The sequence below is a fragment of the Hirundo rustica genome, chromosome 7, assembly GCF_015227805.2.
Source record: "Hirundo rustica isolate bHirRus1 chromosome 7, bHirRus1.pri.v3, whole genome shotgun sequence".
Classification (NCBI taxonomy): Eukaryota; Metazoa; Chordata; class Aves; order Passeriformes; family Hirundinidae; genus Hirundo; species Hirundo rustica.
The window spans coordinates 9,532,812-9,560,145 of NC_053456.1; the positions used below are offsets into that span (position 1 = coordinate 9,532,812).

At 46.6% G+C, this 27,334-nt stretch overlaps 2 protein-coding genes across 6 annotated transcripts in view; both read right to left on the reverse strand.

Moving 5' to 3' along the window:
* Positions 1-15,156: 15,156 nt before the first annotated feature.
* UMPS (uridine monophosphate synthetase) lies at positions 15,157-20,646 on the reverse strand. The gene is made up of 6 exons (XM_040070424.2): positions 20,497-20,646; positions 20,129-20,282; positions 18,167-18,835; positions 17,319-17,494; positions 16,691-16,805; positions 15,157-15,903 (listed from the first exon to the last, which is right to left on the reverse strand). The coding sequence occupies exons 1-6, from the start codon at positions 20,644-20,646 to the stop codon at positions 15,722-15,724; spliced, it is 1,446 nt and encodes a 481-aa protein (XP_039926358.1). The 3' UTR covers positions 15,157-15,721.
* Positions 20,647-21,481: 835 nt separating this feature from the next.
* KALRN (kalirin RhoGEF kinase) overlaps positions 21,482-27,334 on the reverse strand; it is a 472,211-nt gene continuing 466,358 nt past the window's right edge. For all 5 annotated transcript variants that reach the window (XM_040069425.2, XM_058421255.1, XM_058421256.1 and 2 more), the window contains one exon: positions 21,482-26,918. In XM_040069425.2, coding sequence (XP_039925359.1) covers positions 26,373-26,918 — 546 coding nt within the window. In that variant the 3' untranslated portion in view covers positions 21,482-26,372. The remainder of the gene's footprint in view (positions 26,919-27,334) is intronic.

The window sequence follows — 27,334 nt, forward strand, 5'->3', positions numbered from 1 at the left end:
TTTTGATTTTTTTCATCCCAAACTATTCCCCCAGCACTGTTTTCCTCTGGAGCTGGAGTTTGGGTTACCCTGCTGACAGCTGCAGCTTTAAACCCACACAAACAGGGCTGCAGCCGCCACAGGAGAGAGAAGCTGGAGCAATTGCTACTGCCTGGATTTTTTTTTTTCCTTCTTTTTTTTTTTTAATTTCTTTTTTTCTTGTCTCTTCACCCTGAACAGATCATGCAATAGTCAGCTGAAGGAAGCTTGCCAGGGAAAAGCAAAAACAAATGGTGTTCATTGTTTTGACTTGCTCTTCTCATTGGAAAAGGGCCACGGGCCCATCCTTCCGGATTTATTTTTTATGTGTTTTTGCCTCTATAAACAGAAGCTCTTATTTTTTCAGTAAAAAGAGCTCTCCTTCAAGAACTTGATGGCCCCCCCTCTTCCTACAAGCAGCACTGAAGAAATGCAGCAGACCATACTAAAAATATCTTGGAACTGGGATTTTTAGGAGGGCAGCAAGTGGCACATGGGCAGCATCAGTGCTTATCGGGGCGGGGTAAAAAACTCAAAACCTCAAGCAAGTGAAATCTGTACTGTCTTCCCACTTGAATTCACTAAATCTGCCCTAGCAGGGGGAGGAGACTGCATGCATCCATCCTGAAAACAAGTGCAGGGGCAGGCTCTGGTTAAATGCTGCCTTCGTGTAACCCACCATGGGTGGGCTGGAGGCTTTGCCACCTCCTCCTCACAGCACCATGAGCAGCAGGACAGGCCTGAGTACTGCACAGGGGCAGCTCTTCAGTGCTCCACATCTACACAATAATGAAGTCCAGGCTAAAGTTTGCAGGCTGAGAAATTACATTTTGAATACCTTGGACTAACCCTGCCACCTGGGAAAGAGCATCCATGGGGCAAATTTGGGGTTTGTGATCATCCCACTGCCAGGTGCCAAGATGACAAGACAGATTTCATCACTGACACAAAGGAAAAAATAGAAAGCAGTCAGAAAATAATCATCACAAGGAGACAGAGCAAATTTTATCTTAGTTCACGTGGCTGCCTCACATAAGTCATACTGCCCAAGGCATGGAAAGGGGGAGCAGGAAGGAAAGCCCAGGGAAAGGAAGGGCAGGAATGCTTTAAACCAGCTTTGCCACCCAAAGCAGCAAATGCTGTGAATACAGTTCTGCTTCAGTTAATTTGTGAGGGACCAAGCAGTTTAAAAACAAATCCACTCCTTTGCAGTCTGAAAGGAGAGGCACAGGCAGTGCCCCCCTGCCACCCTTTCCCTTGCACTCTTGAAGATTACCTTTGTGCTGTGGCATTTCCCACAACACTGGGTTAGGGCTGAGAGACTGGGCAATCCAGGCAGTTGTAGGGAGCCAAGATTTGACTCATTGCTTAGGGGTGGTTTGGGCAGGGAGAGTGGAAAAAAGCAGAGAAAAGGCTTGGGGACGGGACTGCAAGTGCCCTCCTCCCCCTGCGCAGGGAAACAAGTCAGCTGTAAAGCAGAGTGGTCTGCAGAGTAGGCAGGGAGCAATGTGGGACCAAATAAGCCAGGGAATGGTGCCACAGGCCAGCCTACCAAGCCAGGGTACAAAAAGAAGGGAATAGGGCTGATGCTCTCAGTGCTGCCTGTGGTGCTGCACCAGGCAGTGCAGAGGAGCCTCCCAAATTCAGCTTCTCCACAAGGTTACATCCTGAAAAAAAGTAAGAAAGCACTGCTAAGGCTTTGCATTGCTGGGTAAGCAGATCTGCCTTTACCCTTGCAAGAGCAGTGCCAAGCGCAGTCATGGGAGTGGTGTATTTCAGTCAGCAGCAATTTATTTGTGTCTGTAAATACATGCAGCCTGACCACAGCTAGCATTCCTGAATGAAAGCCCCAGCAGAAGGCATCGATGGGTCAAATGTGATGGAAAAATGTCAGTGCTTGTCTAGCCAAGTTGGAATCCGGATGCCCTTGCAAAATCATCTCCTCCTGTTTCCCCAGCCACAGCTGACGGCTGCTGCTGCTGCTGCAGGGTTGCTGGGGCTCACCAGTGCCTTTTCCCTGTGCTGCTGGTCTGGGGGAGGAGGCAGCACCGTTCCTTGGGAAAAGTCAAGGCCAATGGCAGCATTATTTGTTTTGTTAATGGTGGAGATGCAGTGACACCCTTCCCTATTACACCAGCCTGAGTGAGGCATGCCTGCCTGCACCCTCATTGCCTTTTGCAGTGGGCTAAGAAGGTTCTCAGCAGCTGAAGGCAAGGCCCAGGGTCTGCAAGATGAAGGCTCCACACTCTCGAATTAACCTTGCATTTCTGCAACCAAATGGAAAGCCAAGGAGCTACAATGCCGAGAGAAGGATCACTAAGCTGCCTGCAGGAAATGCCACAGTGAGGTAACTCGCTGCATCTGCCCCCAGCAGCATCTCCATACCTGAACACACAGACGGAACTGACTGTTCTCATCATACTGATGATCAGGAAAATTAAGTATATCTGTGCTACAAATAACTACTGTAAGGCTGTCATGGTTAAGCCCAGCTGACATCTCAGCCCCACACAGCCACTCTCTCACTCTGCCATGGTGGGATAGGGGAGAGAATTGGAAGAGTAAAACAGTGAGAAAATGTGGGTCGGGATAAAAGCAGTTCAATAAGTAAAGCCACAGCTGCATGCAAGCAAAGCAAGACAAGGAATTAATTCCTTCAGGGTCTGACTGACAGGTGTTCAGCCAGTCCCAGGAAAACTGAGCTCCTACATGCCTAGCAGTGACTTGGGAAGACAAACACCATGACTGTGAACATACCCCCCTTCCTTCTTCTTCCCCCAGTTCCGTGTGCTGAGCATGATGCCGTATGCTCTGGGGTATCCCTGTGGTCAGTGGGGGTCAGCTGTCCTGGCTGTGTCCCCTGCTGGTTCCTTGTGCACCCCCAGCATCCTGCCTGGTGGGGTGGGAGGAGGAGCAGAAAAGGCCTTGAATCTGTGAAAGCTCTGCTCAGCTGTAACTAAAACATCTCTGTATTATCAACATTGTTTCCAGCAAAAATCCAAATTGAGCTAGCTTCTCTAGACAAACATTAACTCTATCCTAGCCAAAACCAGCTCAAGCATATATATATATCAGCAGCAGCAGAAATCAATATTAGCAGTAATGAATATTAGCAGCAAGTTTATATTTCAATTTACAAGTTGCCATGAAATTACCACTAGTAAAGCAGGAAAAATACTTACCAGCAATTATTATTTAGGACAAGAGGAAATGGCTTCAAGTTCCACGAAGGAAGGTTTAGATTGGATATTATGAGAAATTTCTTCACTGAACAGGTTGTCAAGCATTGGAACAGGATGCCCAGGGAAGTGGTGGAGTCAACAAACCTGGAGGCATTTAAAAGGCAAGTAGATGTAGCACTATGGGATGTGGTTCAGCGGTGGGCTTGTCAGTGCTGGGGTAACACTGGGATCCCATGACCATAAGGGTTTTCTCCAACCTAAATGATTCTATGGTTTTATGTTGCTGATCTAACCCTTTCTTACTTGGAGTGAAGAGGTCATGGTTAACTTTGGAGGTATTTAAACAGACACTGTGCTCAGAAAGGCAGCAACCCTCCTTTTGTGTGTTCAGTTCCTAGGGTTATTGGATGGCAGCACAGACTAGATATATGTACTCGGTACTTCTGAAGGTCTTTTCCAACCTAAATGATTCTGTGATTAGATGCATGCTTGTATTTATGTGCATGTGCATATATATATATGTATGTGTGTGTATGTGTATATACATATATAAAATGTTATATAATTGTTGCTGGTACCAAGTGCATGTCAAACCCACCCCAGAAGTGGGCAATGTCTCCCTTGGACAAGGTATTGGGTCTGACTGAGACAGGGTCCATTTTCCCTTAGCAGCTCTCACAGTGCTGTGCTTTGCAGTGGGAGCTGGAAAGGTGTTGACACCACACCAGTGCTTTGGCTACTGCTGAGCAGACCTGTCCCTCTGACATTCCCCCATCAAGGGGCTGGGAATGGGCAAGATCCTGGGAGGGGACACAGCCAGGCCAGCTGACCCAAATGATCCAAAGGGATATTCCATACCGTGTGATGTCAGCTCAGATATAAAAGCTGAGGGAGGGAGGAGGAACAGGGAGGCATTTGTTACTCTGCAATGTTTGCCTTCTGGAGCAACCACTACGCGTGCTGGAGCCCTGCTTCCCGGGAAGTGCCTGAACATCGCTCACCGATGGGAAGTAGAGATTGACTTTTCCCTTTGCTCATGCCTGTGCAAACTTCTGCTTGTCTTTTTTATGCTTTAGTAAACTGCCTTATCTCAACCTATGAGATGTTTTCCATCTTATTCTCTCCTGTGCCCCACTGGGAAGTGGAGCAATAGAGCAGCTCGGTGGGCACCTGATGCCTGGCCAGGGTCAACACACTACAGCCCTTTTTAGTCCCAAACGTGGGGTGAGATAAAGGCAGTTATACATATCCCTATATCTATATCTATATTGCATGCTGTAGTAAAAGGTAAATCGTAGCTATAGAATAGCAAGCTCTCGTGCATGACACGGAGTTTGTCAGCTGCACTGCTTATCTCTTTATTTTGCTGAGTTTGGGAACATGTTAACAAAAACAATGGCTCTGTGCTTTGCTCTTACAGTGATGGCTTTGTTATGTGGGGGAAGTTATCTTCTGGGGACGGTGATTGATGTGAATGCTTTTATAATGCAGGCTCCCATGGTCTTTGCTCATCCTTATGTAAGCCATTTAATACTCTTAATAATATTAGCTAATACTGTTGGCATGCTATGGAGTTCATGCAATCTGGCATCCTCCTGGGCTAGGAGAAAACAAACTTTAGGTGAGGAGATACTGAAAGATGCCCTGAGGCATCCAGTTCCTGGGTGGCAAGGTGCGTGGAAGGATTTGGGCAGGTTCCTAGGGCGGTTATCACCTCCCATTGCCTGGGACTTTACACCTGAACAGGTGATCAACCCTGACAAACTGACCCATCAACTGATAGAAGGGTGCCTTGCCCACCCCACTGAACATCAGCAGCTCCTCGCCCTGTACTGGGGCCTGGCCTGTGCCTACCGAGCCACTGTTCAGTACTCTCAGAGGACTGTAGTTGAGGCAGGAACACAAACTGCATTTGAGGACGCTATTGCTGAGTCAGGCACTCAAACCACAGCAGCTGCAGTAACTGCCCCAGAAGTGAAGGCGAAAAAATGGACAAGGCAAGGTACACACCCTTACAATCAGTTACTAAGGGAGGAAGAAGAAGGGGAAGCAACAGCAGGAAAGGAGGGGTTAGATCAAGAGGCAGGTCCTTCAACAAAGCAATCAAATGGAGTGAGGCAAATCAAACAGGAAGCCGAAGTTACTCGGTCCCTGACCTCATCGGAACTCCGAGACTTGCGGAAAGATTACATCCGCCAGCCAGGTGAGCCGATTTCTGCCTGGCTGCTTCGGTGCTGGGACAACGGGGCCGGCAGACAGCGCTTAGAAGGTCATGAAGCCCAACAGCTGGGACCCCTCGCTAAAGATCGGGAAATTGAAAGAGGGATTGGAAAAGAAGGAGCGATCTGCAGCCTCTGGAGGCGGCTCCTCTCAAGTGTGAGGGGAAGATATCCGTTTAAGGAAGATCTTGTGAACTCCCCAGGGAAGTGGACCACTGCGGACGAAGGTATCCAGTACTTGAGAGAATTAGCAGTGCTGGAGATCATCTATAGTGATCTAAAAAGTGACAAGGTGCCTGAAGATCCAGAGGATGCCCAATGCACAATGGCCATGTGGAGGAAGGTGGTTCAAAGCGCCCCTGCATCGTATTCCAGCAGCTTGGTATCACTGTACCGCCCGCAAATGGATACACCAACTGTAGAGATGGCGTCCTCCTGGCTCCGAAATGTAGAAGAAACTCTGGGTACTTCCTCATCCCTACAAGTCAGCAGCCCAGCTTTTAGAGGCAGCACAAGGGATCGGTCCTCTCCTTCCCCGGTCAGAGGGAAGGGGAGCCCTAAGCGCAGGCCCCGTGGTGAGCTCTGGTTCTTCCTGCGTGACCAGGGGGAGGACATGAGGAAGTGGGTAGGTGAACCCACCTTTAAGCTGGAAGCCCGTGTCCGTGAACTGAGAGGGAAGAAAGCTGTTAAAGGGTCACCCAAGAAGACTGCCAGTGCAGTTGCCGCAGAGAGACAAGAAGGCAATCAGCGATTTCCCAGACATAAAAGAACTAGAATGGCTTCCTTTCACCCTGATGAGGGGACTTCTGATCTGGCATCGCAAAGGTCAGATAGTGAGTACTCTGACCAGGAACAGGAATAGAAGGTCCCTGCCTCCAGCCAGGAGGAGGAAAGGGATGACCAGGCATACTGGACTGTGTGGGTTTGATGGCCTGGCACATCAGGTCCACGGAAGAGTAAAGCTTTAGTAGATACCAGTGCAGGTTTTATATTGACGCCATCAATGCACAGCAGTGCAGAATCCATCTGGATCTTTGGAGTGACAGGGAGATACCAGGAGTTTTCTGTGTTAGAGGCCAAGGTGAGCTTAACAGGGAACAAGTGGGAAAAGCACCCCGCTGTGACTGGCTCAGAGGCCCCCTGTGTCCTTGGCATTGACTAGATACTTCAAGGATCCAAAAGGATATTGGTGGGCTTTTAGTTCAGCTACAGCGAATACAAAGAAGATCAATTATCCACCCTGCCTGGCCTCTCAGAAGATCCCTTTTTTGTAGGAATGCTGCAGGTTGAATGAAGACCAGCAAGAACCAGTTTCTACCAGGACTGTGCACCAGCAGCAGTACCTCACCAACCAAGACTCTGTAACCCCCCATCCGTTAGTCCTTGGAGACCCAAGGAGTGATCAGCAGGACCTGCTCACCCTTTAACAGCCCCATACTGCCAGTGTGAAAGTCTGGTGGGCAATGGAGGCTGACAGTGGGCTGTCGAGGCCTGAATGAAGTCACACCACCTGTGAGTGCTGCGGTATCAGAGCTGTTGGAAATGCAATATGAGCTGGAGTCAAAGGCAGCCAAGTGGTGGCACACAGGTTATACACGAATGTGAAACATGCTGCAATCAAGTGAACCACACACGTGGAGTCTCCTTGGAAGAGAGGGCAGCGGCATAATTCCAGTATGATGAGCCCTGGAAAATTGACTGTATTGGGCCATTTCCATGAACACGCCAAGGCAAGAGTTACATCCTCACCAGAGCAGAGGCAACAACAGGCCGGCTGGAAATATCTCTACTGCCGCTGCTTGGGAGACCATGAGAATCCAGGCCTACAGGGACAGATTTTGTGGCGACTTGGTACTACAGAGAGAATTGATTCAGACAATGGGGCTCCCTTTAAAAATAACCTCAAAACTCTTGGGCAAATAAACATGGCATTGAGTGCACATATCACATCCTTTATTATCCACAGGCCTCTGGGAAGACTGAAAGGTGTAATGGACTGCTGAAAGCTATGTTATGAGTGTCAGGTAATGGGGCATGGAAGCACTGGGATGCAAATTTAGCAGAAGCCGCTTGGCTGGTCAACACTAGGGGATCCGGTAACTGCCCTGGTCCTGCCCAAACTAAACCCCTACACACTGTGGGAGGAGATAAGGTCCCTGCACACATAGGGAAGTGGGAAAGCCAGTGTGGATATCTCCTCCCATGGGAAAAGGCAAGCCCACTCATGGGATTGTCTTCGCCCAAGGACCTGGGTCTACTTGGTGGGTGATGAAGAGAGATGGGGAGACACTGTGTGTACCTCAAGGAGATTTAACCTTGGGGGGGAAATAACTTGTGGTGTGAGTTGTATGTTGCAGGAAGTAGCAGAAATACATGAACTGATGAATGAATTTTGCGAGGAGCAAGGAGAACGCAACGACAACCTGAGCCAGGCTGGTGTCAGTGCCCAATAATCCAGTGTGCTACTTCTCCTGTCCTGACCACTCATCCTGATGGAATTGAGCCCAAGCCATGGATCTGGAGGGATGGAGGAAGCCCATTAAATGGGAAAATAATATCTGTCTTTGAAAGGACAGGGGATAGTGGTTAATGAAAATGTATGTATGGCATAGAGATGGTTTAAAGATTTAGTTTAAGTTGTAGGTGTGGGCAAGAAGCCATTCCAGGAATGAGAAATAAATACAATGGAAAACTTGAAAGATATATAAATTATGTGGGAACCGAGTGTGACGCAAATGGTATGGAATGAGGGGTGGACCATGTATGGAATAAGGGGTCTGACTGAGAGAGGGTTCATTTTCCCTTAGCAGCTCTCACAGTGCTGTGCTTTGCAGTGGGAGCTGGAAAGGTGTTGACACCACACCAGTGCTTTGGCTACTGCTGAGCAGACCTGTCCCTCTGACATTCCTCCATCAAGGGGCTGGGAATGGGCAAGATCCTGGGAGGGGACACAGCCAGGCCAGCTGACCCAAATGATCCAAAGGGATATTCCATACCGTGTGATGTCAGCTCAGATATAAAAGCTGAGGGAGGGAGGAGGAACAGGGAGGCATTTGTTACTCTGCAATGTTTGCCTTCTGGAGCAACCACTACGCGTGCTGGAGCCCTGCTTCCCGGGAAGTGCCTGAACATCGCTCACCGATGGGAAGTAGAGATTGACTTTTCCCTTTGCTCATGCCTGTGCAAACTTCTGCTTGTCTTTTTTATGCTTTAGTAAACTGCCTTATCTCAACCTATGAGATGTTTTCCATCTTATTCTCTCCTGTGCCCCGCTGGGAAGGGGAGCAATAGAGCGGCTCGGTGGGCACCTGACACTCAGCCAAGGTCAACCCACTCTGCATCACGGAACCTGGAGTGAGCCTGGCATCCCCAGTGAGGGTCTGCTCTGCCAAGGAAATACCACGGGGAACAAGGATCTGTGCACACTGGGATGCATCAGAGAAAGAGGCTCCATTAGGGATAAAAAGTGAGTCCTTTTTATACCACAGAGACACAACTTGGCATAGGACACCAGCACTTGGAGCAGCCAAGAGGTGCTGCTGACTTCTGTTTTCATCTGGCACAGTCAATAAATGATGGTGTAAATGGGACAGGACACAAGGTTGTATTGGTTCTGGAAACCTCATGGACCTGTTAGTACAGGTTTAAACACTCTGCCTTGATTACCTATAGGGTGTAATGGTTGTGTTGAAAGTTAAATGTCAGAATCTGAGATGGGAATGCCTAAGGAGTAAGATGTGCTGTGGTGCAAGTGTCTATCTTCTGTGGTGGTAATCTCTTAGTGCCACAGAAACAGAACCATCCGGGGATTAAAATGTTGGCCACCAGCTTCACCCAGACTCATTATTTTGTTTGTAGAATAAACTAGAAAAACATGGAATAGAGAAAAAATTCAATTTTGTTATAGAATGCCCAAAAGAGGTTATGATCTATACAGCCAGTTGTGTTTCTTGGGTCATATATGTCCCAATTATCATTTGTACTAAGCCAGCTCTGTAGACAGCAGCATGAATGAAGATTGGTGAGATTACAGTATCTTTGGCAATTCATGTTGTTAACATTCCATCTAAGATGCCAGAGTCCACTAAAACCTCCTCTGTTTGTCATTGCTGATTCATTATTTCAGGTCCTGGAGGTTTCCAGAATCAATACAAGCTTGTGCTCTGTCCCATTTACACCAAAACCATGCTTGGGTGTGATTGTAACACAAAGTGTCATTTCAGTTGCTTGTCTTCCTCACACAAATTTAATCTGTGTCCTGGGGCATCAGAATGCACCATGGTGCATCAACATGTCCATGTGCTTTAAAGGTTATTGTTGATAATTTGGTGTACTGGGGAGTAAGTTTGCCAAATTATGTTGACACCAAGATGCTTTAGAGACAGGTTCTGCTGAGCCTCAAAACTCGGCATCTAATGATCAAGGGTGGTGTAAGCAATGCCAACAATCCAATTTGTTGCCTGCATGAGGAATTATATTCCTAAATTGAACAATGTGATCACTGTTCCATCCTTAAGGAACAAGCATCCTTAAATAAGGAACAAGCAATAATGTAAGAACAAGATATGGTGTGCATAATGTAACAGTAATAAAAAAGACTAATGGTCATGATCTTGTTTCTCTTCATGCCAACTTGGCAAACCAGTATGACATCTGGAGGACTGGAGGAAGCCCATGGACCCTTAAGATAATATCTGTCTGTTAAAGGACAGGGGACAGTAGTTAATGAGAATGTATAATTCTCTGTTTTGACTAGAAACGTGGTTTAACTGTGTAGTTTGTGTTGCAAGCATGGGTAAGAAGGGATTTCAGTAATGAGAACTAAATACAATCGAATCATATACTGAGTGAAGTGCTGGGCCTCACAGTTTAGGAAGGATGTTAAAGTCCTTGAATGCATCCAGTTAATCTAGTTTAGAGAGAAGTAGGCTGAGGTAAGAACCTCATCGTCCTCTGCAGCTTCCTGAGGAGGAGAGGTGGCTCTTTGCCTGCCTGCAGTGCCCTGGTGCCATCGGCATCATGCCTATCCCAGAATTTGCAAGGTGGACATGGACATCTCCTCTAGCCAGCCTGCTGTGAGTCCTGTTCTTGCAGGAGATCTCCTGTCTCCATTCCAGATCATGTTCCTGTTTGCAGGGGGCCACTTTGTGTCGGATTGGGTTGTTTCAGCATTTCAAGCATTTTGTCCCTTATTCTTATTACTCTGAGCTCCCTTAAGCCTCTGGATGACCCTGACCTGACCTTCTCTGTACTTCCCTGTCCTTGAATCCCCATAAGGACTGTCAGTTTTCCAGCCCTTGGACCACTATGGTGTTTCATTGCCAGGTTTCGTGCCATAACATTAAGGATAGGGGGTTTTTTTGTCCCTCTGGATGTTGTATTTTGCAAGAAGTTTACTTTCTCTGCTGCTGCTGCTGGCACCACCATCTTGTCCCAGGGTGTTGCCTCTGTCCCTCAAGGATATCCCAAGCAGTCAGTCTCGTTGTCCAGCCAGAGAATCCGTCAAGAGCACTAGAGGGAGAGGGAGTGAGACAGCCTCACAGTCCCAGCACTTTTCTAGCAGCATTTATTATCAAAGATAACAGGGAGAAAGTTACTCTGGCCTCTGCATCAGTGTTTAGGAGAAATATTCCTCCTGTCAGGAATATCTGTCCAGCCTCAGCCTGATGAAGGATCACTGTTCCAGCCTATCCCACCCAGTCCTCAGGAGGCTTTTTGCTGTGCTGCAAGGACAACTGCCTTAGCTGCTCAGCATGAACAATTCTAGAAGTCACTGTGACCCTGGGTGGTAGCGGGGAGCCTTCCTCTGCAGCAGGAGCCAGGAGGAGCACGGGGAAATTTCAATGCCAGGGTACAACGAGGCTGCCTTATCCAGACAAAGCTTGGGCAACAGAGAGGGGGAGGAAGACTCACTGCCAGAATCAAAGCCTCCTCCTTGTTTTCCATGTTCAGTATGTGTCTTTTCAGTGATCCTGCTCTGAGACCAGGCATGTAGGATTTTGCTGTAGCTGCCATACATCCAGATGTCTGAGGGTGGTTTTTAACTAACTGGCTTGCAACAAAGCCACGGGATTCAAAGGCAACTGCTCACACTTGAGCATCCTTAGCTTGCTGCAAAGCTTCCAGTTCCTGCCCGGCAGTGCTAAACAAAGCCCCTACACCTGGCACCTCTGTGAGAAGCCCGATGAAGGGCCCCTTGCTATTCCCTGCTTTGCATTTGAGTGTCCTGTCACCTCTGGAACTCAATTTGCAGCCTTTCAAATTTAACCAATTCTTAGACATCTTATCCCAGTCCCACAGAGGGGTTTTCCACAAGAGTCTTGCCATCTTCACTACTTTTCTACTGCCTCCTCCCAGGCGTCCATGACCTGTTTATCACAGATCCACACTTCTGACACCAATTAATGCCACAACACAGAAGGATTACTCGACTTGTGAGTAAGCAATGATCACAACTGTTTGTAGTATGTCTGACTCTGTCATGCACAAAGATTCAGAGGATTTATTACCTATTTTCTCTTACTCATTACAGATTGCTGTTATCAAGGCAAGTATAGTTACAGTTGGCAAAACAAGTGTATCTACTCTACAAGTTACTACAAATTACTACCGGAAAGCAAACAGGGATTTCCACAGCATCTGCAATCAACACTAGCATCAAGTCTGCATTTCCATATTACACAGCCTATGACACCACCACCTTATGCACAGTTACAGCCTTGCTCAGGCTTCCCCCTGTCCTTTGTCCTGGCCATCCTCCACCTACAACCCTGCACTTTCACAGCTGGACTGTGGCTCACATCAGCTATGAGAAAATGCTCAGAGAGCCACATGGGTCATGTAGAAACAGAGTACTGAGACTGAGGACAAAGCCAGCCCAGACAGACAGGCAGGGTCACCTCTCCCAGCAGAAAAACGCCTGCCAAAGGAGTTGCAGGAAAACCTGAAGCTGGAGCAGGCACCAGGCTGTTTTAATTTCCTGCAGCATTCAAAGCTGTACTTGTCACTCTGGTGCAGCCTGACCAAGATCCACCAGCATGATAACAAAAAACCCAAACCCAAACAAACAAACAAACAAACAAACCAACCAACCAACCATACAGCGTGTCTAGCCCATGGCTCAGCCACAGGCCTTCCAAAACAGACCATTCCCTCAGACAGTGACCTCCAAAAGTCAGATCTGAAAACAAACTTCCTCTGGGTGTTTCACATTCCTTTGGTGCTATTCTCTAAATGCAATGTTTGTGTCTCTTACTAAAAAAATCCACAGCAACAGGCTTTCCACATAAGCTTAAAGGGAAGTGATTCAGTTATTTTTTCTGAGATGAGGTTTCAAATAAATTTTCATACACTAGGCTATGGAAACTATAACATGACCTGTCAGTTAACCAATAATAAAGCAATGTTGATACTGTGGCATACAAAAAATACTTTTAAGGACAGTGCTGGTTTAATTTGGCTGGTTTTAATTCAGCACTGGGTTTATCAAGATTTTGCAGGAATTTTAAGTCTGAGTAAAGCACTGTACTTATGCAGTTATACAGATTTAAGTGCCCGATACAGCACTCCTGGGTTCTCTAGATGGAGATACCCACAATCTCCGAGACAGAGTGGATTTTACACACAAATATCAACAGCTACGTGACAATTCCTCACTGGTTCCAGCTCAGGCTGGTCTCACTCAGTCCTCAGGAACTGTGCTCAGAAATAGCAGCAAGTCACGCAGCTTTCTGCTGCAAGCACTGGCAACACTTGGCCACAGTCTTATTTCACTATGAAAAGAGTGATTTCCTCTCATTCTCTTATAAACCATACTCCAGAGTGGGTAAGGATCACAATTTCATAGAAATGCATACTTGCCAGTTAACATTAAACAGAGAAAATTAAATATAGCCTTATGCCTCTACCACAGGCTCAATCAGATCACAGAATGAACTGCAAGAGTTTAAGATTCATACATTATGATGCAAATGAGTTTTGTAAATTGTGACCTAGTTCCCATGTTAGGAACAGTTGGGACCAACAGCAGGGACTGTGCAATGAATGCGAGCAGCAGGGGCAAGCAAGGAAATTAACATTTGTTCTTAATTTGAAATAGATTTTTAATCACTTTCAGGTGCCTCAAAGGAAGTGCACACACTTGTTTACTATAATCATTCTGACAGAAGAATGCATATAGGCGGTAACACGTTCCTGGTTTACTAATTGAAATGTTCGCAGCACTGGTGTCACACCAAGTGCCAGAACACAGCTCTTTCTGGAGGGCACAAAGAAGGACTGTGAAATGAAGTTTCCCAGTTGATCCGTTCCTCTGAACTTGCTTTGTAAAGAAAGTGAGTTGCACGTACCCTCTAAAAGTGACTGGATATTAGATCACATTCATCTTTCCAAATCCAGTTGCTATTTTTTAAGCTGGAGGCCTGATAAACTCACTCTCCAAAGAGCCTGCTCAGGGATTTAGCTGCATGGCTGTCAGCCACATGCTTAAATACGATTCAGCAGTTAGTGGAAAATACTGAACTCATGAAATTCTGCTTGTGGCTGTAACAGCGAGCCCACAACAACACACTGTGCTGAGCTTCAGCCTGAGGCAGCCTTCTGATTCAAATGAGTTTTAGAATACTGTTTTGAATGTTCGAATGACATTTAAATGTTTTAAATACACCCAGCAGCAAGGGTGTAAGTTGTTAAAAACCAGACAGATTTTCCTTCTGAGGATTATCTAGAGCTGGAAATTATTGGAAGCTGTAAAAACTGCAGAGCGTCAACGCTCCCCAAAAATAGAGTCTCGGCTCCCTCTGGTGGAAAACTTTGGTCATTTTCTGCAAAAAGGTTTACAAGAGAAAGTCTTGGTTCCGCTACAGGACTCAAGGTCATGAGATACCGAGAGACAGCTAAGAAACCCTCCGTTCACCCTGAAGGACTGGGACTTCTCAGAAGCTGATGCGAACTATCCCATCTCACTGACTGCTGCAGGGTGTCTGAACAGGATACATCATAATCAGCAAGTTCCACCTTCCAGAGGGTGGAATACTCCAGGTGTGAATTGTGATACATAATCCTACTGAAGCAATTGGCAGCCCCAAGGAAAATAACACACACAACGTTCTAACGTTCTCTCCACACCATCTTAAGCCCCATGAGCAGCTGAGTCATGAATCAGGTCACTATGTCTCTACAACACGAGGCATAAAGAAAAGCCCTCAGATTCCAACCTGTGTCTCTAGTCTTAGAGGTCCTGCATAAATTAAACCCAACAAAAAGCCCCCACCAATCTCCTATTTTCAAAGATCTGCTGAGGAGTCCCAGCGCTAATGGCAAAAACCTCACTATATACAGTTGTTCTAGTCTATAGGTAAGCGTATTAGCAAAAGGATCCAGCTTTTTGTGTGCTCTGGAACAGCAACAGTCCAGGATGGCATCACCACTGGTTTCTGAGTTCTTGATCAATAAAATTTTCATTGCTATTTGCACCACATATGTGCTAGATACACTTAAGATTATTCCATACCTTATAATCAAAACCAATCATTCAAGATATTTCTATTTTTTCCTTATTTACCCCATACAGTGAAAAGCAAAGCCTGCGAGTGTTCCAGCTGTTGTCACAAAAAGTCTAATAAAATATATTTTCATTTTGTATTAGAGGAATCAACAGCGCCACTGTAATTAAGCACACAACAAGTAACTGCTCTGACAAATTCTGTAAACAGAAGCACGAGCAAATCCTGCAATCACAGACACACCAGAATGACTTTTTATTATACTTCTGCCACAGAACAAAGACACAGAGTGAGTGAAAAGGAAAATGGTAGCAAAAAAGTATTTATTAAACATCACATAATTCAATTTCAGTGTGACATTAAAACCTGCACTTGCCCCTTGGAAACAGGAGAGCCAAATAAACCCGTGAAGGTGGGGCAGTATGCAGGTGAAGTTTATTAAGAACATAACAAAATACCATTTCCAAAGCTAGAAAAGAATTGATGGTGAGGAAGAAAAATAAAGGCAACGACAGCCAACAAAATACCCTTGGAGTGTTTTGTGCAATGTTTTTCAAACAAGAAAACCTACTAAGGCTAAAAAACGGGCACGAAGGTCTGGGCTCTTAGATTCAAATATCAAAAAATAACAATGGCAAGTACAATTTGACCTCTGTGTGTACAATTAAAACAGCTTTGTAATAGATTTTTCTCCAAAAGGGCAATTTTCTGCGGGCTGAAGTGTCCATACATTTAACTGGACCCCTCATGAAGGTTGCAGCTCAGGTCCAACTGCAGTGGCTACGACAGTGTCTGGTTTTCAATCTTCTGCAGGAACACCAAGCCTGCTCATGTAGCTCTCCCACGCTGCCTTCCTGTACTTCTCTGCTTCTTGGAGACGGTCTGAAGCTGCCAAGATGCCTCGTCCCACAATAATGATATCTGAGCCTTTTTCACCAATAACCTCCTTGGGGCTCAGGTACTGCTGTCCAAGGTTATCACCTGAAACAAACACACCACTCTTTTTTTGTTTGTACAAAACTGTATGTACTAAAACCTTCAGAGAGGTGCTGGAATACAAAACAGGTTTCCTGTCCCAGCTCTCATCCTAACAACCCACAGACATAATTAGAAATTGCATTGCCAACCAAAAAAACCCAGATCAAACTTGGCAGCCAGCACCCTCCTCTTTCATGGTTTACCAATCACTATAGATGGAACAGTTACTCAAAGAAGCATTAATCAAGATTTACTAAAATAAGCCTCAGCCTTCTTAAAACAGGCAAAACCCCCAAACATTATTGTAAAAGCTTGTGATTTCAGTTTAGGTCCCATAAGAATTAAGTGTTGCAGAGACACGTATCTCCCCAATCTGCTTCAGTGATAATCTCTTCAGTCAGCACAAGACTTTCAATTCACTGATACTTTATATCAATACCAAGTGTTTCAGCTGGACTTCTCTTATGTTGTATTTTTTTTACTCCCACTGAATAGTTTTACATCTAATCTAACAACTATCTGAAGACATTTTGCATGTTTTCAGGAACGTGCTTTATGGTATGCACAGACCTCAAAACAAGAAAAAAGGCTGCATAGCCTGCTCACTGCCTTCCAGAGCTCCCAAGAAAGGGATCAGCATATCCAGAAATATGGGAGACAGCCCTTAGTGGGAAACAGACTCCACTCAGCTGAGAATCAGCATCCAAACACTCTTCAGAAGCCCCTTTTTCACTGGAGACTAGATCACTTCTGTCCTTAAACAGACTAAAAATATTTTAGAAAAAGTTACCTCCAGTTTGCAGCTGCACTCCTGGGGTTAAGTGTAGAAATTCTGGCTTATTACTAACTCTAGATCCACATATGAATCCAAACACAAAATCCGAGTTGTCTTCAGCCATCTGCACCTGAAAAAGATCAGTGAACAATTATAAATTATACACTTAAAACTCAGCTGGCCTAGCAACCTGTTTCTCAGCCACCCTCTGATGCTTTAAGCTGTGCGAGGCAGGGGTATGAAACACCTCTTGTTTTCCCAATGTAAAGTCACTCTTTCCCTCTGGCAGGAAAGTGAGCAGTATGTTTCTTATTATTTTATAAATAATACCATGAATGAATTTTAACTAATTAGAAATTAATTGCTTATTGAAAGAAAGGAGGGGGAAAAAAAAAAAAGGAGTGCTTATAGCAAACTTGGCATGTGTACTAGAATTCCAAGTGTGAACTCTGACTGCCTCACATCACTGGCCTACAGCTGCAACCTTTAAACACCACACAGCCACATTCCTGAGTCTCCAAGGAAAAAACAAACACCTGTAATAGAGCTGGAGGGACTTTTGGAAGTGCAAATATTGGAAACACATAAAACCTCCCTGTCACACTTCACAAGCTTTTAACCCGACACAAGACCGTCCACTTACTGCAGCTTTTGTGTATTCACCCGTCGCAAGGGACCCTTGGGAACTCATCTCTGCCACCAGGAGACAGCCACGCTGGAGAGGAAGACCTGCTGCCTTCAGCCCCTTCACAACTCCAGCGCCTGGAACCGCGTGGGCATTGACGATGTCTGCCCAGGACGCGATTCTGAACACACCACCTGGGAACACGGGAACGTGTTAAACAGGAAGCACAAGCTAGACAAAAACAGCTGCACACTTAATCACTCACATGTTTAAAAGACATTTTTACTGCTGAAGCTTGACAGTTACAAGTCCAGTCTCATCAGACAGTTCTGACAGCTGTCTAACCACAAAGCGTAATCTCCCAGTTTACTTTCCACAAACACTTGCTAAGTGTCTCACCTTTAATATTTACTGAGACATTTATGGAAGCCCAGAAACATGCTGTCACAGGTGCTATCTTCACACCTGCACCTTCACAGCGTGCAGAACATATGGAAGGGACATAAGGATCAGGAGAAGAGAACAGCAGTTCTACAGCTGCAGGTGGAATATCAAAGGAAAGCCATGCTGCGTACAAAAGCACTACAATAATAACAAGCAGCAGTTTCTCATGGCACACAATGCAGAAGTACTTACTGAGCACAACCATAGATTCATAAAAAGATTTAGGTTGGAAGGGACCCCAGGAGGTCATGCCCTCTCAGCAGGGTTAACTTCAGTGCTAGGTCAAGATCGCTCAGGGTCTTATCCCCTTGAGTATTTCCCAAGGCTGGAGATTCCACACTCTCTCCTGGCAACCTGTGCCAGTACTGCAGTTACACACACCAGAGGCAAAGTTACAGTAAATCCAGGTTGATGATAATCACCTTCATACTGATGTTTCACTGTGTTTCCAATATCTGCAAATTTCCTGTCTTCAAAAATCAAGAATTCATGTTGATCTGCGAGCCTTCTCAACTCCTTTACTACCTCGTGGGTGAAATCATTCAAGATGTCTATATGAGTCTTCAGGATACAGATGCTGGGGCCCAGGGTGGCAGCTAGCTGCAGCAGCTCCTTGGAGCTGGTGACATCAGCAGAAAGGCACAAGTTTGTGTGCTTCTTTTCCATGAGCATGAGGAGCCTGGCTGCGATAGGATGCACCCCTGGCAGCTGGGCACGAGTGCTGAAGCTCAGCTCCTTGCAGGGTCTCTTGACAGGAGCAGCACCATTCTGAGCCACTGCCTCAAACACATTTCCCTCAATGAATTTCTTCACCTTTTCAACCATCTCAGCAGCCACTTCTCCCTGCTGCTGGAGAATCTCCAGCACCCCAGACAAGGTGCACACAGAGTGCAGGCGAATTCCATGTTCCGCTAGCCTGGCCTTCCCACCCTGCTCCCTGTCCAACAGCACTATGGCATCTGTGACTTTTAATCCTTCTTTCTGAAGAGCTTCTGCAGTTTCCAGTACACTGGATCCACTTGTTACCACATCCTCAATGATCAGGCATGTCTCTCCTGGATTAATTGTGCCTTCTACCATCCGCTTAGTACCTGAAAAATAAAAAGCAAACACTCCACCAAATTAAGAAAGGTTGGACGACCCAAAAAAACCTTAAGAGTATCAAAACTTTACTAGATGATACCACCAATCACAGTTCTTACCACAGCTCATTCACTGACCTATAATTCAGTTCATAATGTTACTTCTCCAAACTGATAAAATACTACTTTATGTTTCCAGAAGTTATATTCCATAACAAAACTGACACACTGTTAAGAGCACAAATCCAAATGTATGAATAAGATGACTCCAGAAGTTTAGTACTGGCATAACTTGAAAGCTCAGACGTACAAAATTATTCTCTCATTATTTAAAACATCTTTAAGGCAGCCAAGTTATTGGCACTCTTCAGCATGTCCCCAGTTTTCCACAGGCAGCACTGTGAGCTTAATATGCCTGTGAGAACAATTAAAAGGAATAAAGCCTCAAGTGCCTTTGTCCTCACTTACAATAAGCACACATCCATGAAAGGCCTCCTGGGGGCAATGACAAAGGATGCCTGGCTTTCCCAGGAGCAGTTAATCGCTGTCACAACCGGCTTGTGCTTCACAAGAAGGAACAGCAAATGTTTCCATGCCTGGCCCACTGCCTGACACAGGAGTAGCATTTAGTTTTGACAAGTGTACCTTCTAATTACACACTGTTGGAAGAGGATGTGTAGAAATCCAGTTATATGGCAGGTTAATGCTTCAGTCTGCTCTCCCTCTTCCTTTATCACCATCAAATAAATGGTTCATTGAGTGGAAGGGGCTGCTGTTCACCTGGCTCACTGATTACAGCACCATAGGATAACGAAAGAAAAAGGGGTTTGAGAGATAAATGAAGAAGAAAGGTTCCTTTCAGTGTCAATATGCAAAAAGCTCTGTTTGAGAGAGAAATGTGGCTCCGGTCTCAGTATGCTGGAGAATCTGAGCTATAAATCCTCATTTCTGGATGAGGCCACAAACCTAGAACCATAGCAAGGATACCAAGGGGAAAAAAAAACTACACTGCTAAAGAAAAGAAACAAACTCTCACAAACAAAACACAAGAAACAGGAAACACTCTTCAAGAGTCTCCAAATCTCCTACAGCAGGACTAAAGCTGCAGCCTAAACATCAAACAGCTGATCAGGCTGGGATGCTGTGGGAGGTTTGCTTTAGGGGGAAAGGGCCAGCTTCTTAAATTGCAATGGTAATCCTAAACTGGAACGGAGGCGCTGTGCCTTACAAAAGAACCACAAATTATATGAAGTCATCTCCCAAAACAAAGTAACTTGCAAACTCTTGATTTGAAGGCTTTACCGTAGTCTTTTCCTTCCTTCCTCCGTATAAGCATCGGAACCTCATTTTCCGAGCAGATGATGGTGGCCAGCGGCAGCGCCGTGTACGGAACGCCGCACACACAGTCGTACTCCAGACCCGCATCTCGGGCTGCTTGGAAAAGAAGTCCTGCCACCTGGAAAGGAAAACCAAACGCTTTTTAGGAGCCAGGCTGGCGCGAACGTGACGAAATCTATGAAAACCTCTCTGCCTGACACGACCCGAGAGCCGAGCCTGCGGGGTCCCGGCCCTGCAGCGCGGCCGGCCCCGCTCCCCGGAGCCGTGAGGGACCCGCCAGCCGCAGGGCACGGACACGCGTGGGGCCCGGCCCGGGGCTCCCCGGCCCGCACCTGCCGGAGGAGCCTCGGGTGGGACACGAGGCCGCGCAGGTCGATGTACACGGGGGAGGAGCGGCCGCTCTTCAGCACGAAGTGCCCGAAGCGCAGCGCGCCCGCCCCGCTCAGCGCCGCCGCCACGGCCGCCGCAGGCCCCGCCGCCATCGCAGCGCCCGGCGCGGGGAGATGATGCAGAGCGGGAGGGCCGCGGGGCGGGGACACCGTGTGGCACCGGGGAGGGGATGTGCTCCGGCCCGCAGCCCCGCGGGGGGAAGCGCTGCTGCGCCGTCCCCGGGTCCGTGTGCCCCGGCCCGCATCCCCTCCCCGCGGGGGGAAGCGCTGCTGCGCCGTCCCCGGGTCCTTGTGCCCCGGCCCGCATCCCCTCCCCGCGGGGGGAAGCGCTGCTGCGCCGTCCCCGGGTCCGTGTGCCCCGTCCCGCATCCCCGCGGGGGGAAGCGCTGCTGCGCCGTCCCCGGGTCCTTGTGCCCCGGCCCGCATCCCCTCCCCGCGGGGGGAAGCGCTGCTGCGCCGTCCCCGGGTCCGTGTGCCCCGTCCCGCATCCCCTCCCCGCGGGGGGAAGCGCTGCTGCGCCGTCCCCGGGTCCGTGTGCCCCGTCCCGCATCCCCTCCCCGCGGCGCAGCCCCCTGCGCCATCCCGGCCCGTTCCCCCCTCCACGATTCCCAGTTCTCTCGTCACCCCATTCCCCCGGGAAGCAGAAGCCGCCGGTGCGGAGGGTTTGATGTGACCCGAGGGTTTTTCGCCGTGTCGGCTCCCCGGGTGATTCCCAAAAGGCCGCTCGGTGCATGCAGCCAGGGTGACAATCCCGCGGGCTGGTTCCCTGAGAGATTGCCTCCGGAAAACATGAATAATGCCCTCAGCTGAATAATGCTCTCAGCCAGCCCCGAGTCTCCGAGGCCTCACTCGGAAAGATGCCACACGTGTGAAATAAGACTGAGCCGGTCTTCTCTGAATAATTTTATTTAATCAAAAAAGCCCAGAAACGGAGTCTTTATTATACTCTATTTATGGGAATGCAAGGACAGGAGATGTACAGGTCGAAGCTACATCTGTAGATGATCATATATACTGCAGTATAGTAACAACAACATGGGACAGCAAGTAGTCACCTCACAACAGTACACATGAGTGATTAGACTTACAAAGGAAATATTTACAAACCTGCCTTTACAAACCAACATTGTGTGTATACAAAATGAAATCCGCAATAAAACTGAAGATACATTTAAGGCAGACCAGCAATACACTGAAATAATTAAGGCTGTGGAATTACTTTGCACCTTGAAAATGCTGAGCTGTTAGCAATACTGTTTCTTTTTTCCTCCTTCAGTGAATTGTTGCTAGGATTGAAAAGCATCAACACGTTCCAACTGTTTGCTCTTATCTCGGTGAATAAGTCTGAGATTGATTTGTTTTGTTTTGTTTTTTCCACTTGCTATTGCATTTGCTTTCCAAAAGTTATTAGCAAATTGACCTCAGTGGCAGAGCAGTGTTGAACAGTTTGGTAGAAAGAGAAGTAAAAGCACCAGCATCAGAAGTTGGACATGAAGGTGAAATATGGCTTGAGTAGAGAAGATGTTGGTTTTTCATTAGCTCCATAATAAAGACTACAGTTACAGCAAACATTCAGCATCCTGACGCTATGGAAACACTCAGCACTATACAGATCCCAGAACGAGAGTACATCACTTGATGGCAGTGTGCAGTCAGCCTAGTAAAATGGGATTTGATTTTTTTTCCTTGGGAAAGCACCATTTTCTGATGGGACATGAGTGAATGAGCTCGAAAGGAAACCCAAGCCCTGTGTTAGAGGAGAATCCACCTCTGCTGTGAAAGGAACAAGAACAAAAAAAAGGTGGTGAGCCCCTGTGCATGAAAATTTTCTGTTGGACCTTTATGTGCACAGAGAAGCCTTTACATCTGTCTCTGAAGTTTATATTATCCTAGGTTACTTGACACAGTGCCCTCAGTGCAAGGACATTAAAACAGGGTTATATATAGTCAGGTTACTGCATTCAGCCTGTATGCACAGTATTTGTAGCAGAGGTCTAATAGCATTGTCAGAAATGCTAATGAACTCCACTGAAGTCACAGCGTGGGGTCAGTTGAGGGCACAGGCTTTGTCTTAGCATTAACTTAGAAGTAAAAAGATAATGTTACTGAAAAAACCCAATCCATAGTCTTTTAAAAAGAAAGGGCAGTAAGACTAAAAGAAACTTGTTGGTATCACTGAGAAGAGAGAGACATTTTGTAAATTTTAAAGCCGGGATTGTTTTAAGGTACTCAAATCTCCCCCATGCACAGAGGGCTTGGCAGCTTGGGGGTAGGTGGGACCTCCCACAGGGCAGCAAGTGCCCCCAACACCTGATGGGGCTGGCAGTTTACACCGGCCAGCAGAATTCCTGCCCTGGCCTGGCTGCTCCAAGTGGAGCAGAGAGAGAGGCGAGTTAATTTCTCATTGCACATTCATGAAATGAAGCCATCTTAAATAAGGAGCCCCCGGTGTGTCCTCTGGACATTGTGTCACCAGCACCTTTGCTGCTGCCCTCCTGTCACCCAGCACCTGAGTGCCACACTTTGCTGTCAGAGCAGGGTAAGAGCACTGTGGAGATGTCTGATGGCAGTGGCTGTGTGCACAGTGCTGCTCCACACAGAGCTTGTGCCAGAATTCCTGTTGGTCGTCCTGGATGGTTGGAAGCTGCTGCAGAAGTGAAAGAAAGCAGCTGCCACCACACCTTCAAGCTGTTTTGGGAACACCCTGAGTGGTACACAGCTGCAGGTGGAAATCTTCCCCTTGGAGTCAGATATTCTCTGGGGAGCTTCACTAAGAAACTGTGTTTGTTACGGACAATATTTCATACACCAAAATATCCAGTCATTGAAGAATGCTACACAGGGCATTGGCCGTGGTGCTTGTCACCCAGCAGGTGCACTCCAGGCCTACTCACTGAGCCTCTGTAATCTCTTTACAATGGAGTTGTCATTTTCAACAGAGTTGCAGGACCTGTTGTATCTGCAGAGGCCCCACAGGTTGGCTTTAAAAGACTTTGAAAGAGCAAAGTCAGGATACTTCCTCTGCATTTATCATATGGTAGCATTGCACATCAATTTTGTATTAATTCAGTCAAAAGCAAGAACAGCTGATAATCACAAATGTTATGTGGAAGTTCTGTCTGGGTCAAGTATTCCTGAAAGAAGAATGGTGTCCAGGAGAGGTGTTCTAACATGAATATGGAAAAAAGCAAAACTACAAAAGAAAGTAACCTCAGAACATTCAACATCTTCAGAGTTCAGCACCTCCAGCTCTCTCAACAAGGAGTCTTTTTGGAATCTGAGTACCAATACCTAATCATATATCCTCTCTCTTTCAGCCTTTTAGGTTTTCTTTTCTGTTATTTGATAGCAATGAGAGGCTTAAATATTACCTTAAACGGTCCAGCTTTTTCCCCCTGTGCATCCAAAGTATCTGCTGTTGTAGTTTGACATATGAATGCAGGACGTAGGAAAACAAAATGCTAAATAACTCCAAATTTCGTGAGAATTTGTATTAATGCCAAGCAGAAAGCCGGTGGCTTAAACTGTACCCATGGGCCTAATAAAAGCTGTGGATTTTACAGACCACACTTCCACAAACCGTTTTTTAAGGGCAGCACAATCACAGCGCAAAGAGCCAGCTTTGACAAATAGGAAGAATTACAGGCAGTCCTGTCTGTAAGAAAATACCTGAGGCTGGTGGCAATTAGAGACCCCCCTTGACTGCTGTCTGTACTCAGTTGCTAAGAAATTGCATACTTTGCACTGTTGCTCAGGATGAGAGTCTGGTCTTTATCTAAGAGGTGCTGCTGGATTGCTTAGAAAATCTGAAAGGAACAGAGATAGGTTCTAGATGATTCAAAAAGCTGAACCTTCTGTGAACACTTGTCTCTTTCAAACCTTTCCACACTCCCTCCCTGTCTTACATCTCTCACAGACCCACTTCTGACTCTGCTGAGGAACCTGGGCTCACCCTTCTGCCTGTGGCTTCCCAATCTCAAGGGCTGTTCTTTGTTGTACGCGGTGTTCTCTTCTCCACTAACAAAATACTGACCGCTCTGGTGTAGTGATAGAGCAAGCACAAAGAGAAGGGCCAGGTCTCCTCTCTGCTGTGAATGGGAGCTTGGAGGTGGATCAAAAATGGGCTATCAAAGCCCTGAGAATTTAACAGTACTTGCAGAGAAAGCGCTTGCTCCTGCAGGCTCACAGTGCAGTTACTTGGATGGTAAACGAGATTTGACTCTCTCTCCTTTACAAGAGTCTATATGAGCACACGTGGTCAGATCAAGCCCTTTTCCTTAGGAAAACCTTTGGTAACAACTACCATTTCCCATTGCAGGCACACAAATGGCACTCAGCACCGAGACAAAGTCCCCACGTGCCAAGTGAAAAACTATCTTTGATCCTAACCCCTCAAGGCTGTAGAGCTTTATGGTGTGGCAGCAGGCTGGGGAAGCCCCAGCCGGTTTTCCCTTCCAGTCCCATTTCTGGAAAGGAAGATTTGGCCAACCTACAAACTGCTGATTTGTCACTGCAGACTCCCTATGTTGGTTGTAACCAAGGCTGGCTCCATCACTGTAACATCAGTATGATGATGTTGCAACTTGGCTTGCAAGAGAGAAATGTTTTAATTGTGAATATTATTTTTTATTACAAATTGGGCTTTGGACATAAAAACATCCTCATGAATGCTTTGGTTATGAGGTGCTAATGGTGGCTGAGAGATATTTACAAGTTTGGAAATGGAACAAATTACATACTTGAAACACAGAAAGCTATTTTCAAGCTGTAAGCACAAGAATGAACTCACCACTCCTACTGCACTCTGAAAGGCTTAGATGGACTTTGGGCCAAGCAATTCTGAAGCTAGAAATGGAACAGGATCCTTTATATTTATATATATTTATATCTATGATACAATATATGTATACTGAAAACCTGTGATAGAAAAAATTGTCTTCATCACCATCATCATCTAGTTTACAGATACTGCAAAAATTGGACTCTGCCTTTTCTCAATGCACAGGTTTTGCAAAAGATTTCTGTACAATGTGTATAAAATGCTTTTAAAAAACCCATCATAGTCCCATTGTGCTTAATCAGAACCAGCTGTATGCTCTAATGAATTCATTGCCTTAATCGTAGCTCCGAAAGGTGCTGCACGTTGACTTAACACAGCAGAAAGCTCAAGGATGGGCTTAATGGAGGATTTGGGTCTGAGCACTACCACGCAACACGGGTGTACCTAAGCCACACCACCACGGGAGCTGCTCCAGCAGTGACTGGAGCCTGATCTTGCATGTCCTATGCAGGCAAAGTCCCCACTGAAATCATGGCAGACCGGGGCATATGGAGCACGAGAAATCTGACCGATAACCTGGAGCAGGCTTGCAATGATTTCAGCAAAACCCGACTGGTCCAGTTCTGCAGTACATGCTAAGGTCAGCCTGGTCTCACTTCCCCCCCACTACCCTACTCCTATTCCTTTGTACATTTTGAATTCAGTTCAGCAAGATCAAGAGGATTTCTTATAAGGCTGCCTCACAAAGATTAAGGCAACTGCACTTTTGGCTCTCATTCCCAGTTGGTGTTTGCTTCCTGCAGTTCTTTTTTTGGCGGTGGATGTGACAATACCATGTGCCCCGAGAGAGGGAGCGTGTCCCCGCTGCTGTCACCCCCTTTGCCTTGGTCCGATTGCCACGTCTGCAGTGGTTCCCACCCTGCGGTTGTGGAATGCAAACACGGAACATGGGATATGTACAGATGGATCCACGTGCTCCCAGCGGTGCTCCCGGCACCCGGCTCGGGACCGGCAGCGTAGGATCCCAGGGATGGAGGCACTACGTGCCCGGGTTCATCCTGCTCAGCAGGAAGCTCTTGACGCTGGGGACCGGGTGCACATCGTACTGGTGCCTGCGGCGCTCGATGAAGGACGCCAAGCGGGAGGTATCCAGTGGGATCTTGGAATAGCTGCCATTGTGCGGCTGCAGCCACGGATGCTGTAAACAAGTGGCTGCTGTCGGCCTTCTCCTGAAGTCTTCCTGGAGGATGACGTTGATGAAATCCCTGGCGGCGTGACTCACATCGGAGAAATACTCGTGCGGGAAGCTGAAATCCACTCTGCACACGTTGATACAAGTCTCCTCTTTGCTTTCATCCAGGAACGGAGAGACACCACTTAACATGACGTAGGTGAGGACCCCAATGCTCCAGATATCCGTGCTCAGGGAGACAGGAAGGCCTTGGATCACTTCAGGGGCTGCGAACTCTGGGTTTCCAAGGAGGTGGTGGACATGGTAATGGCCTGTGATTTGGACTGCATCTTCCAAATCAATGATCTTGACACGAGGCACTGGGATTCTTAAATCAATGAGCAGATTTTCTGGCTGTTGAAAAAATAATGATATAAACTTATCTATAACTACATTTTTGCAAATAAAATATGTAGGATTCATTTAAGCTTTATAGCCAATCAAAAACTTGATTTAATCAGATGTGCAAGGGAGAGATCAGGAGAGTGAATGATAAGGAACCAGGACAGCTGCTGTTTCCTCTAAATTCAGATCAATGCTGCAGTCACAATGACAAGGTTCTCTTTTGCATTAGGGCAATTCGCTGGGATTGTGCACTTTGTCCTAAATACTTACAGTTTATTTTCCCAAACTAATCTCTACAGATTAAGAGCACTGATGGATTTTTAATTTTTAATAAGACTTATATATATATGATCAGTTTATTTAGATTCCATTTGTTCAGATGACAGCTGGCTAAGTAAGTGTGCGTAACTTGCAGCAGAAATGCT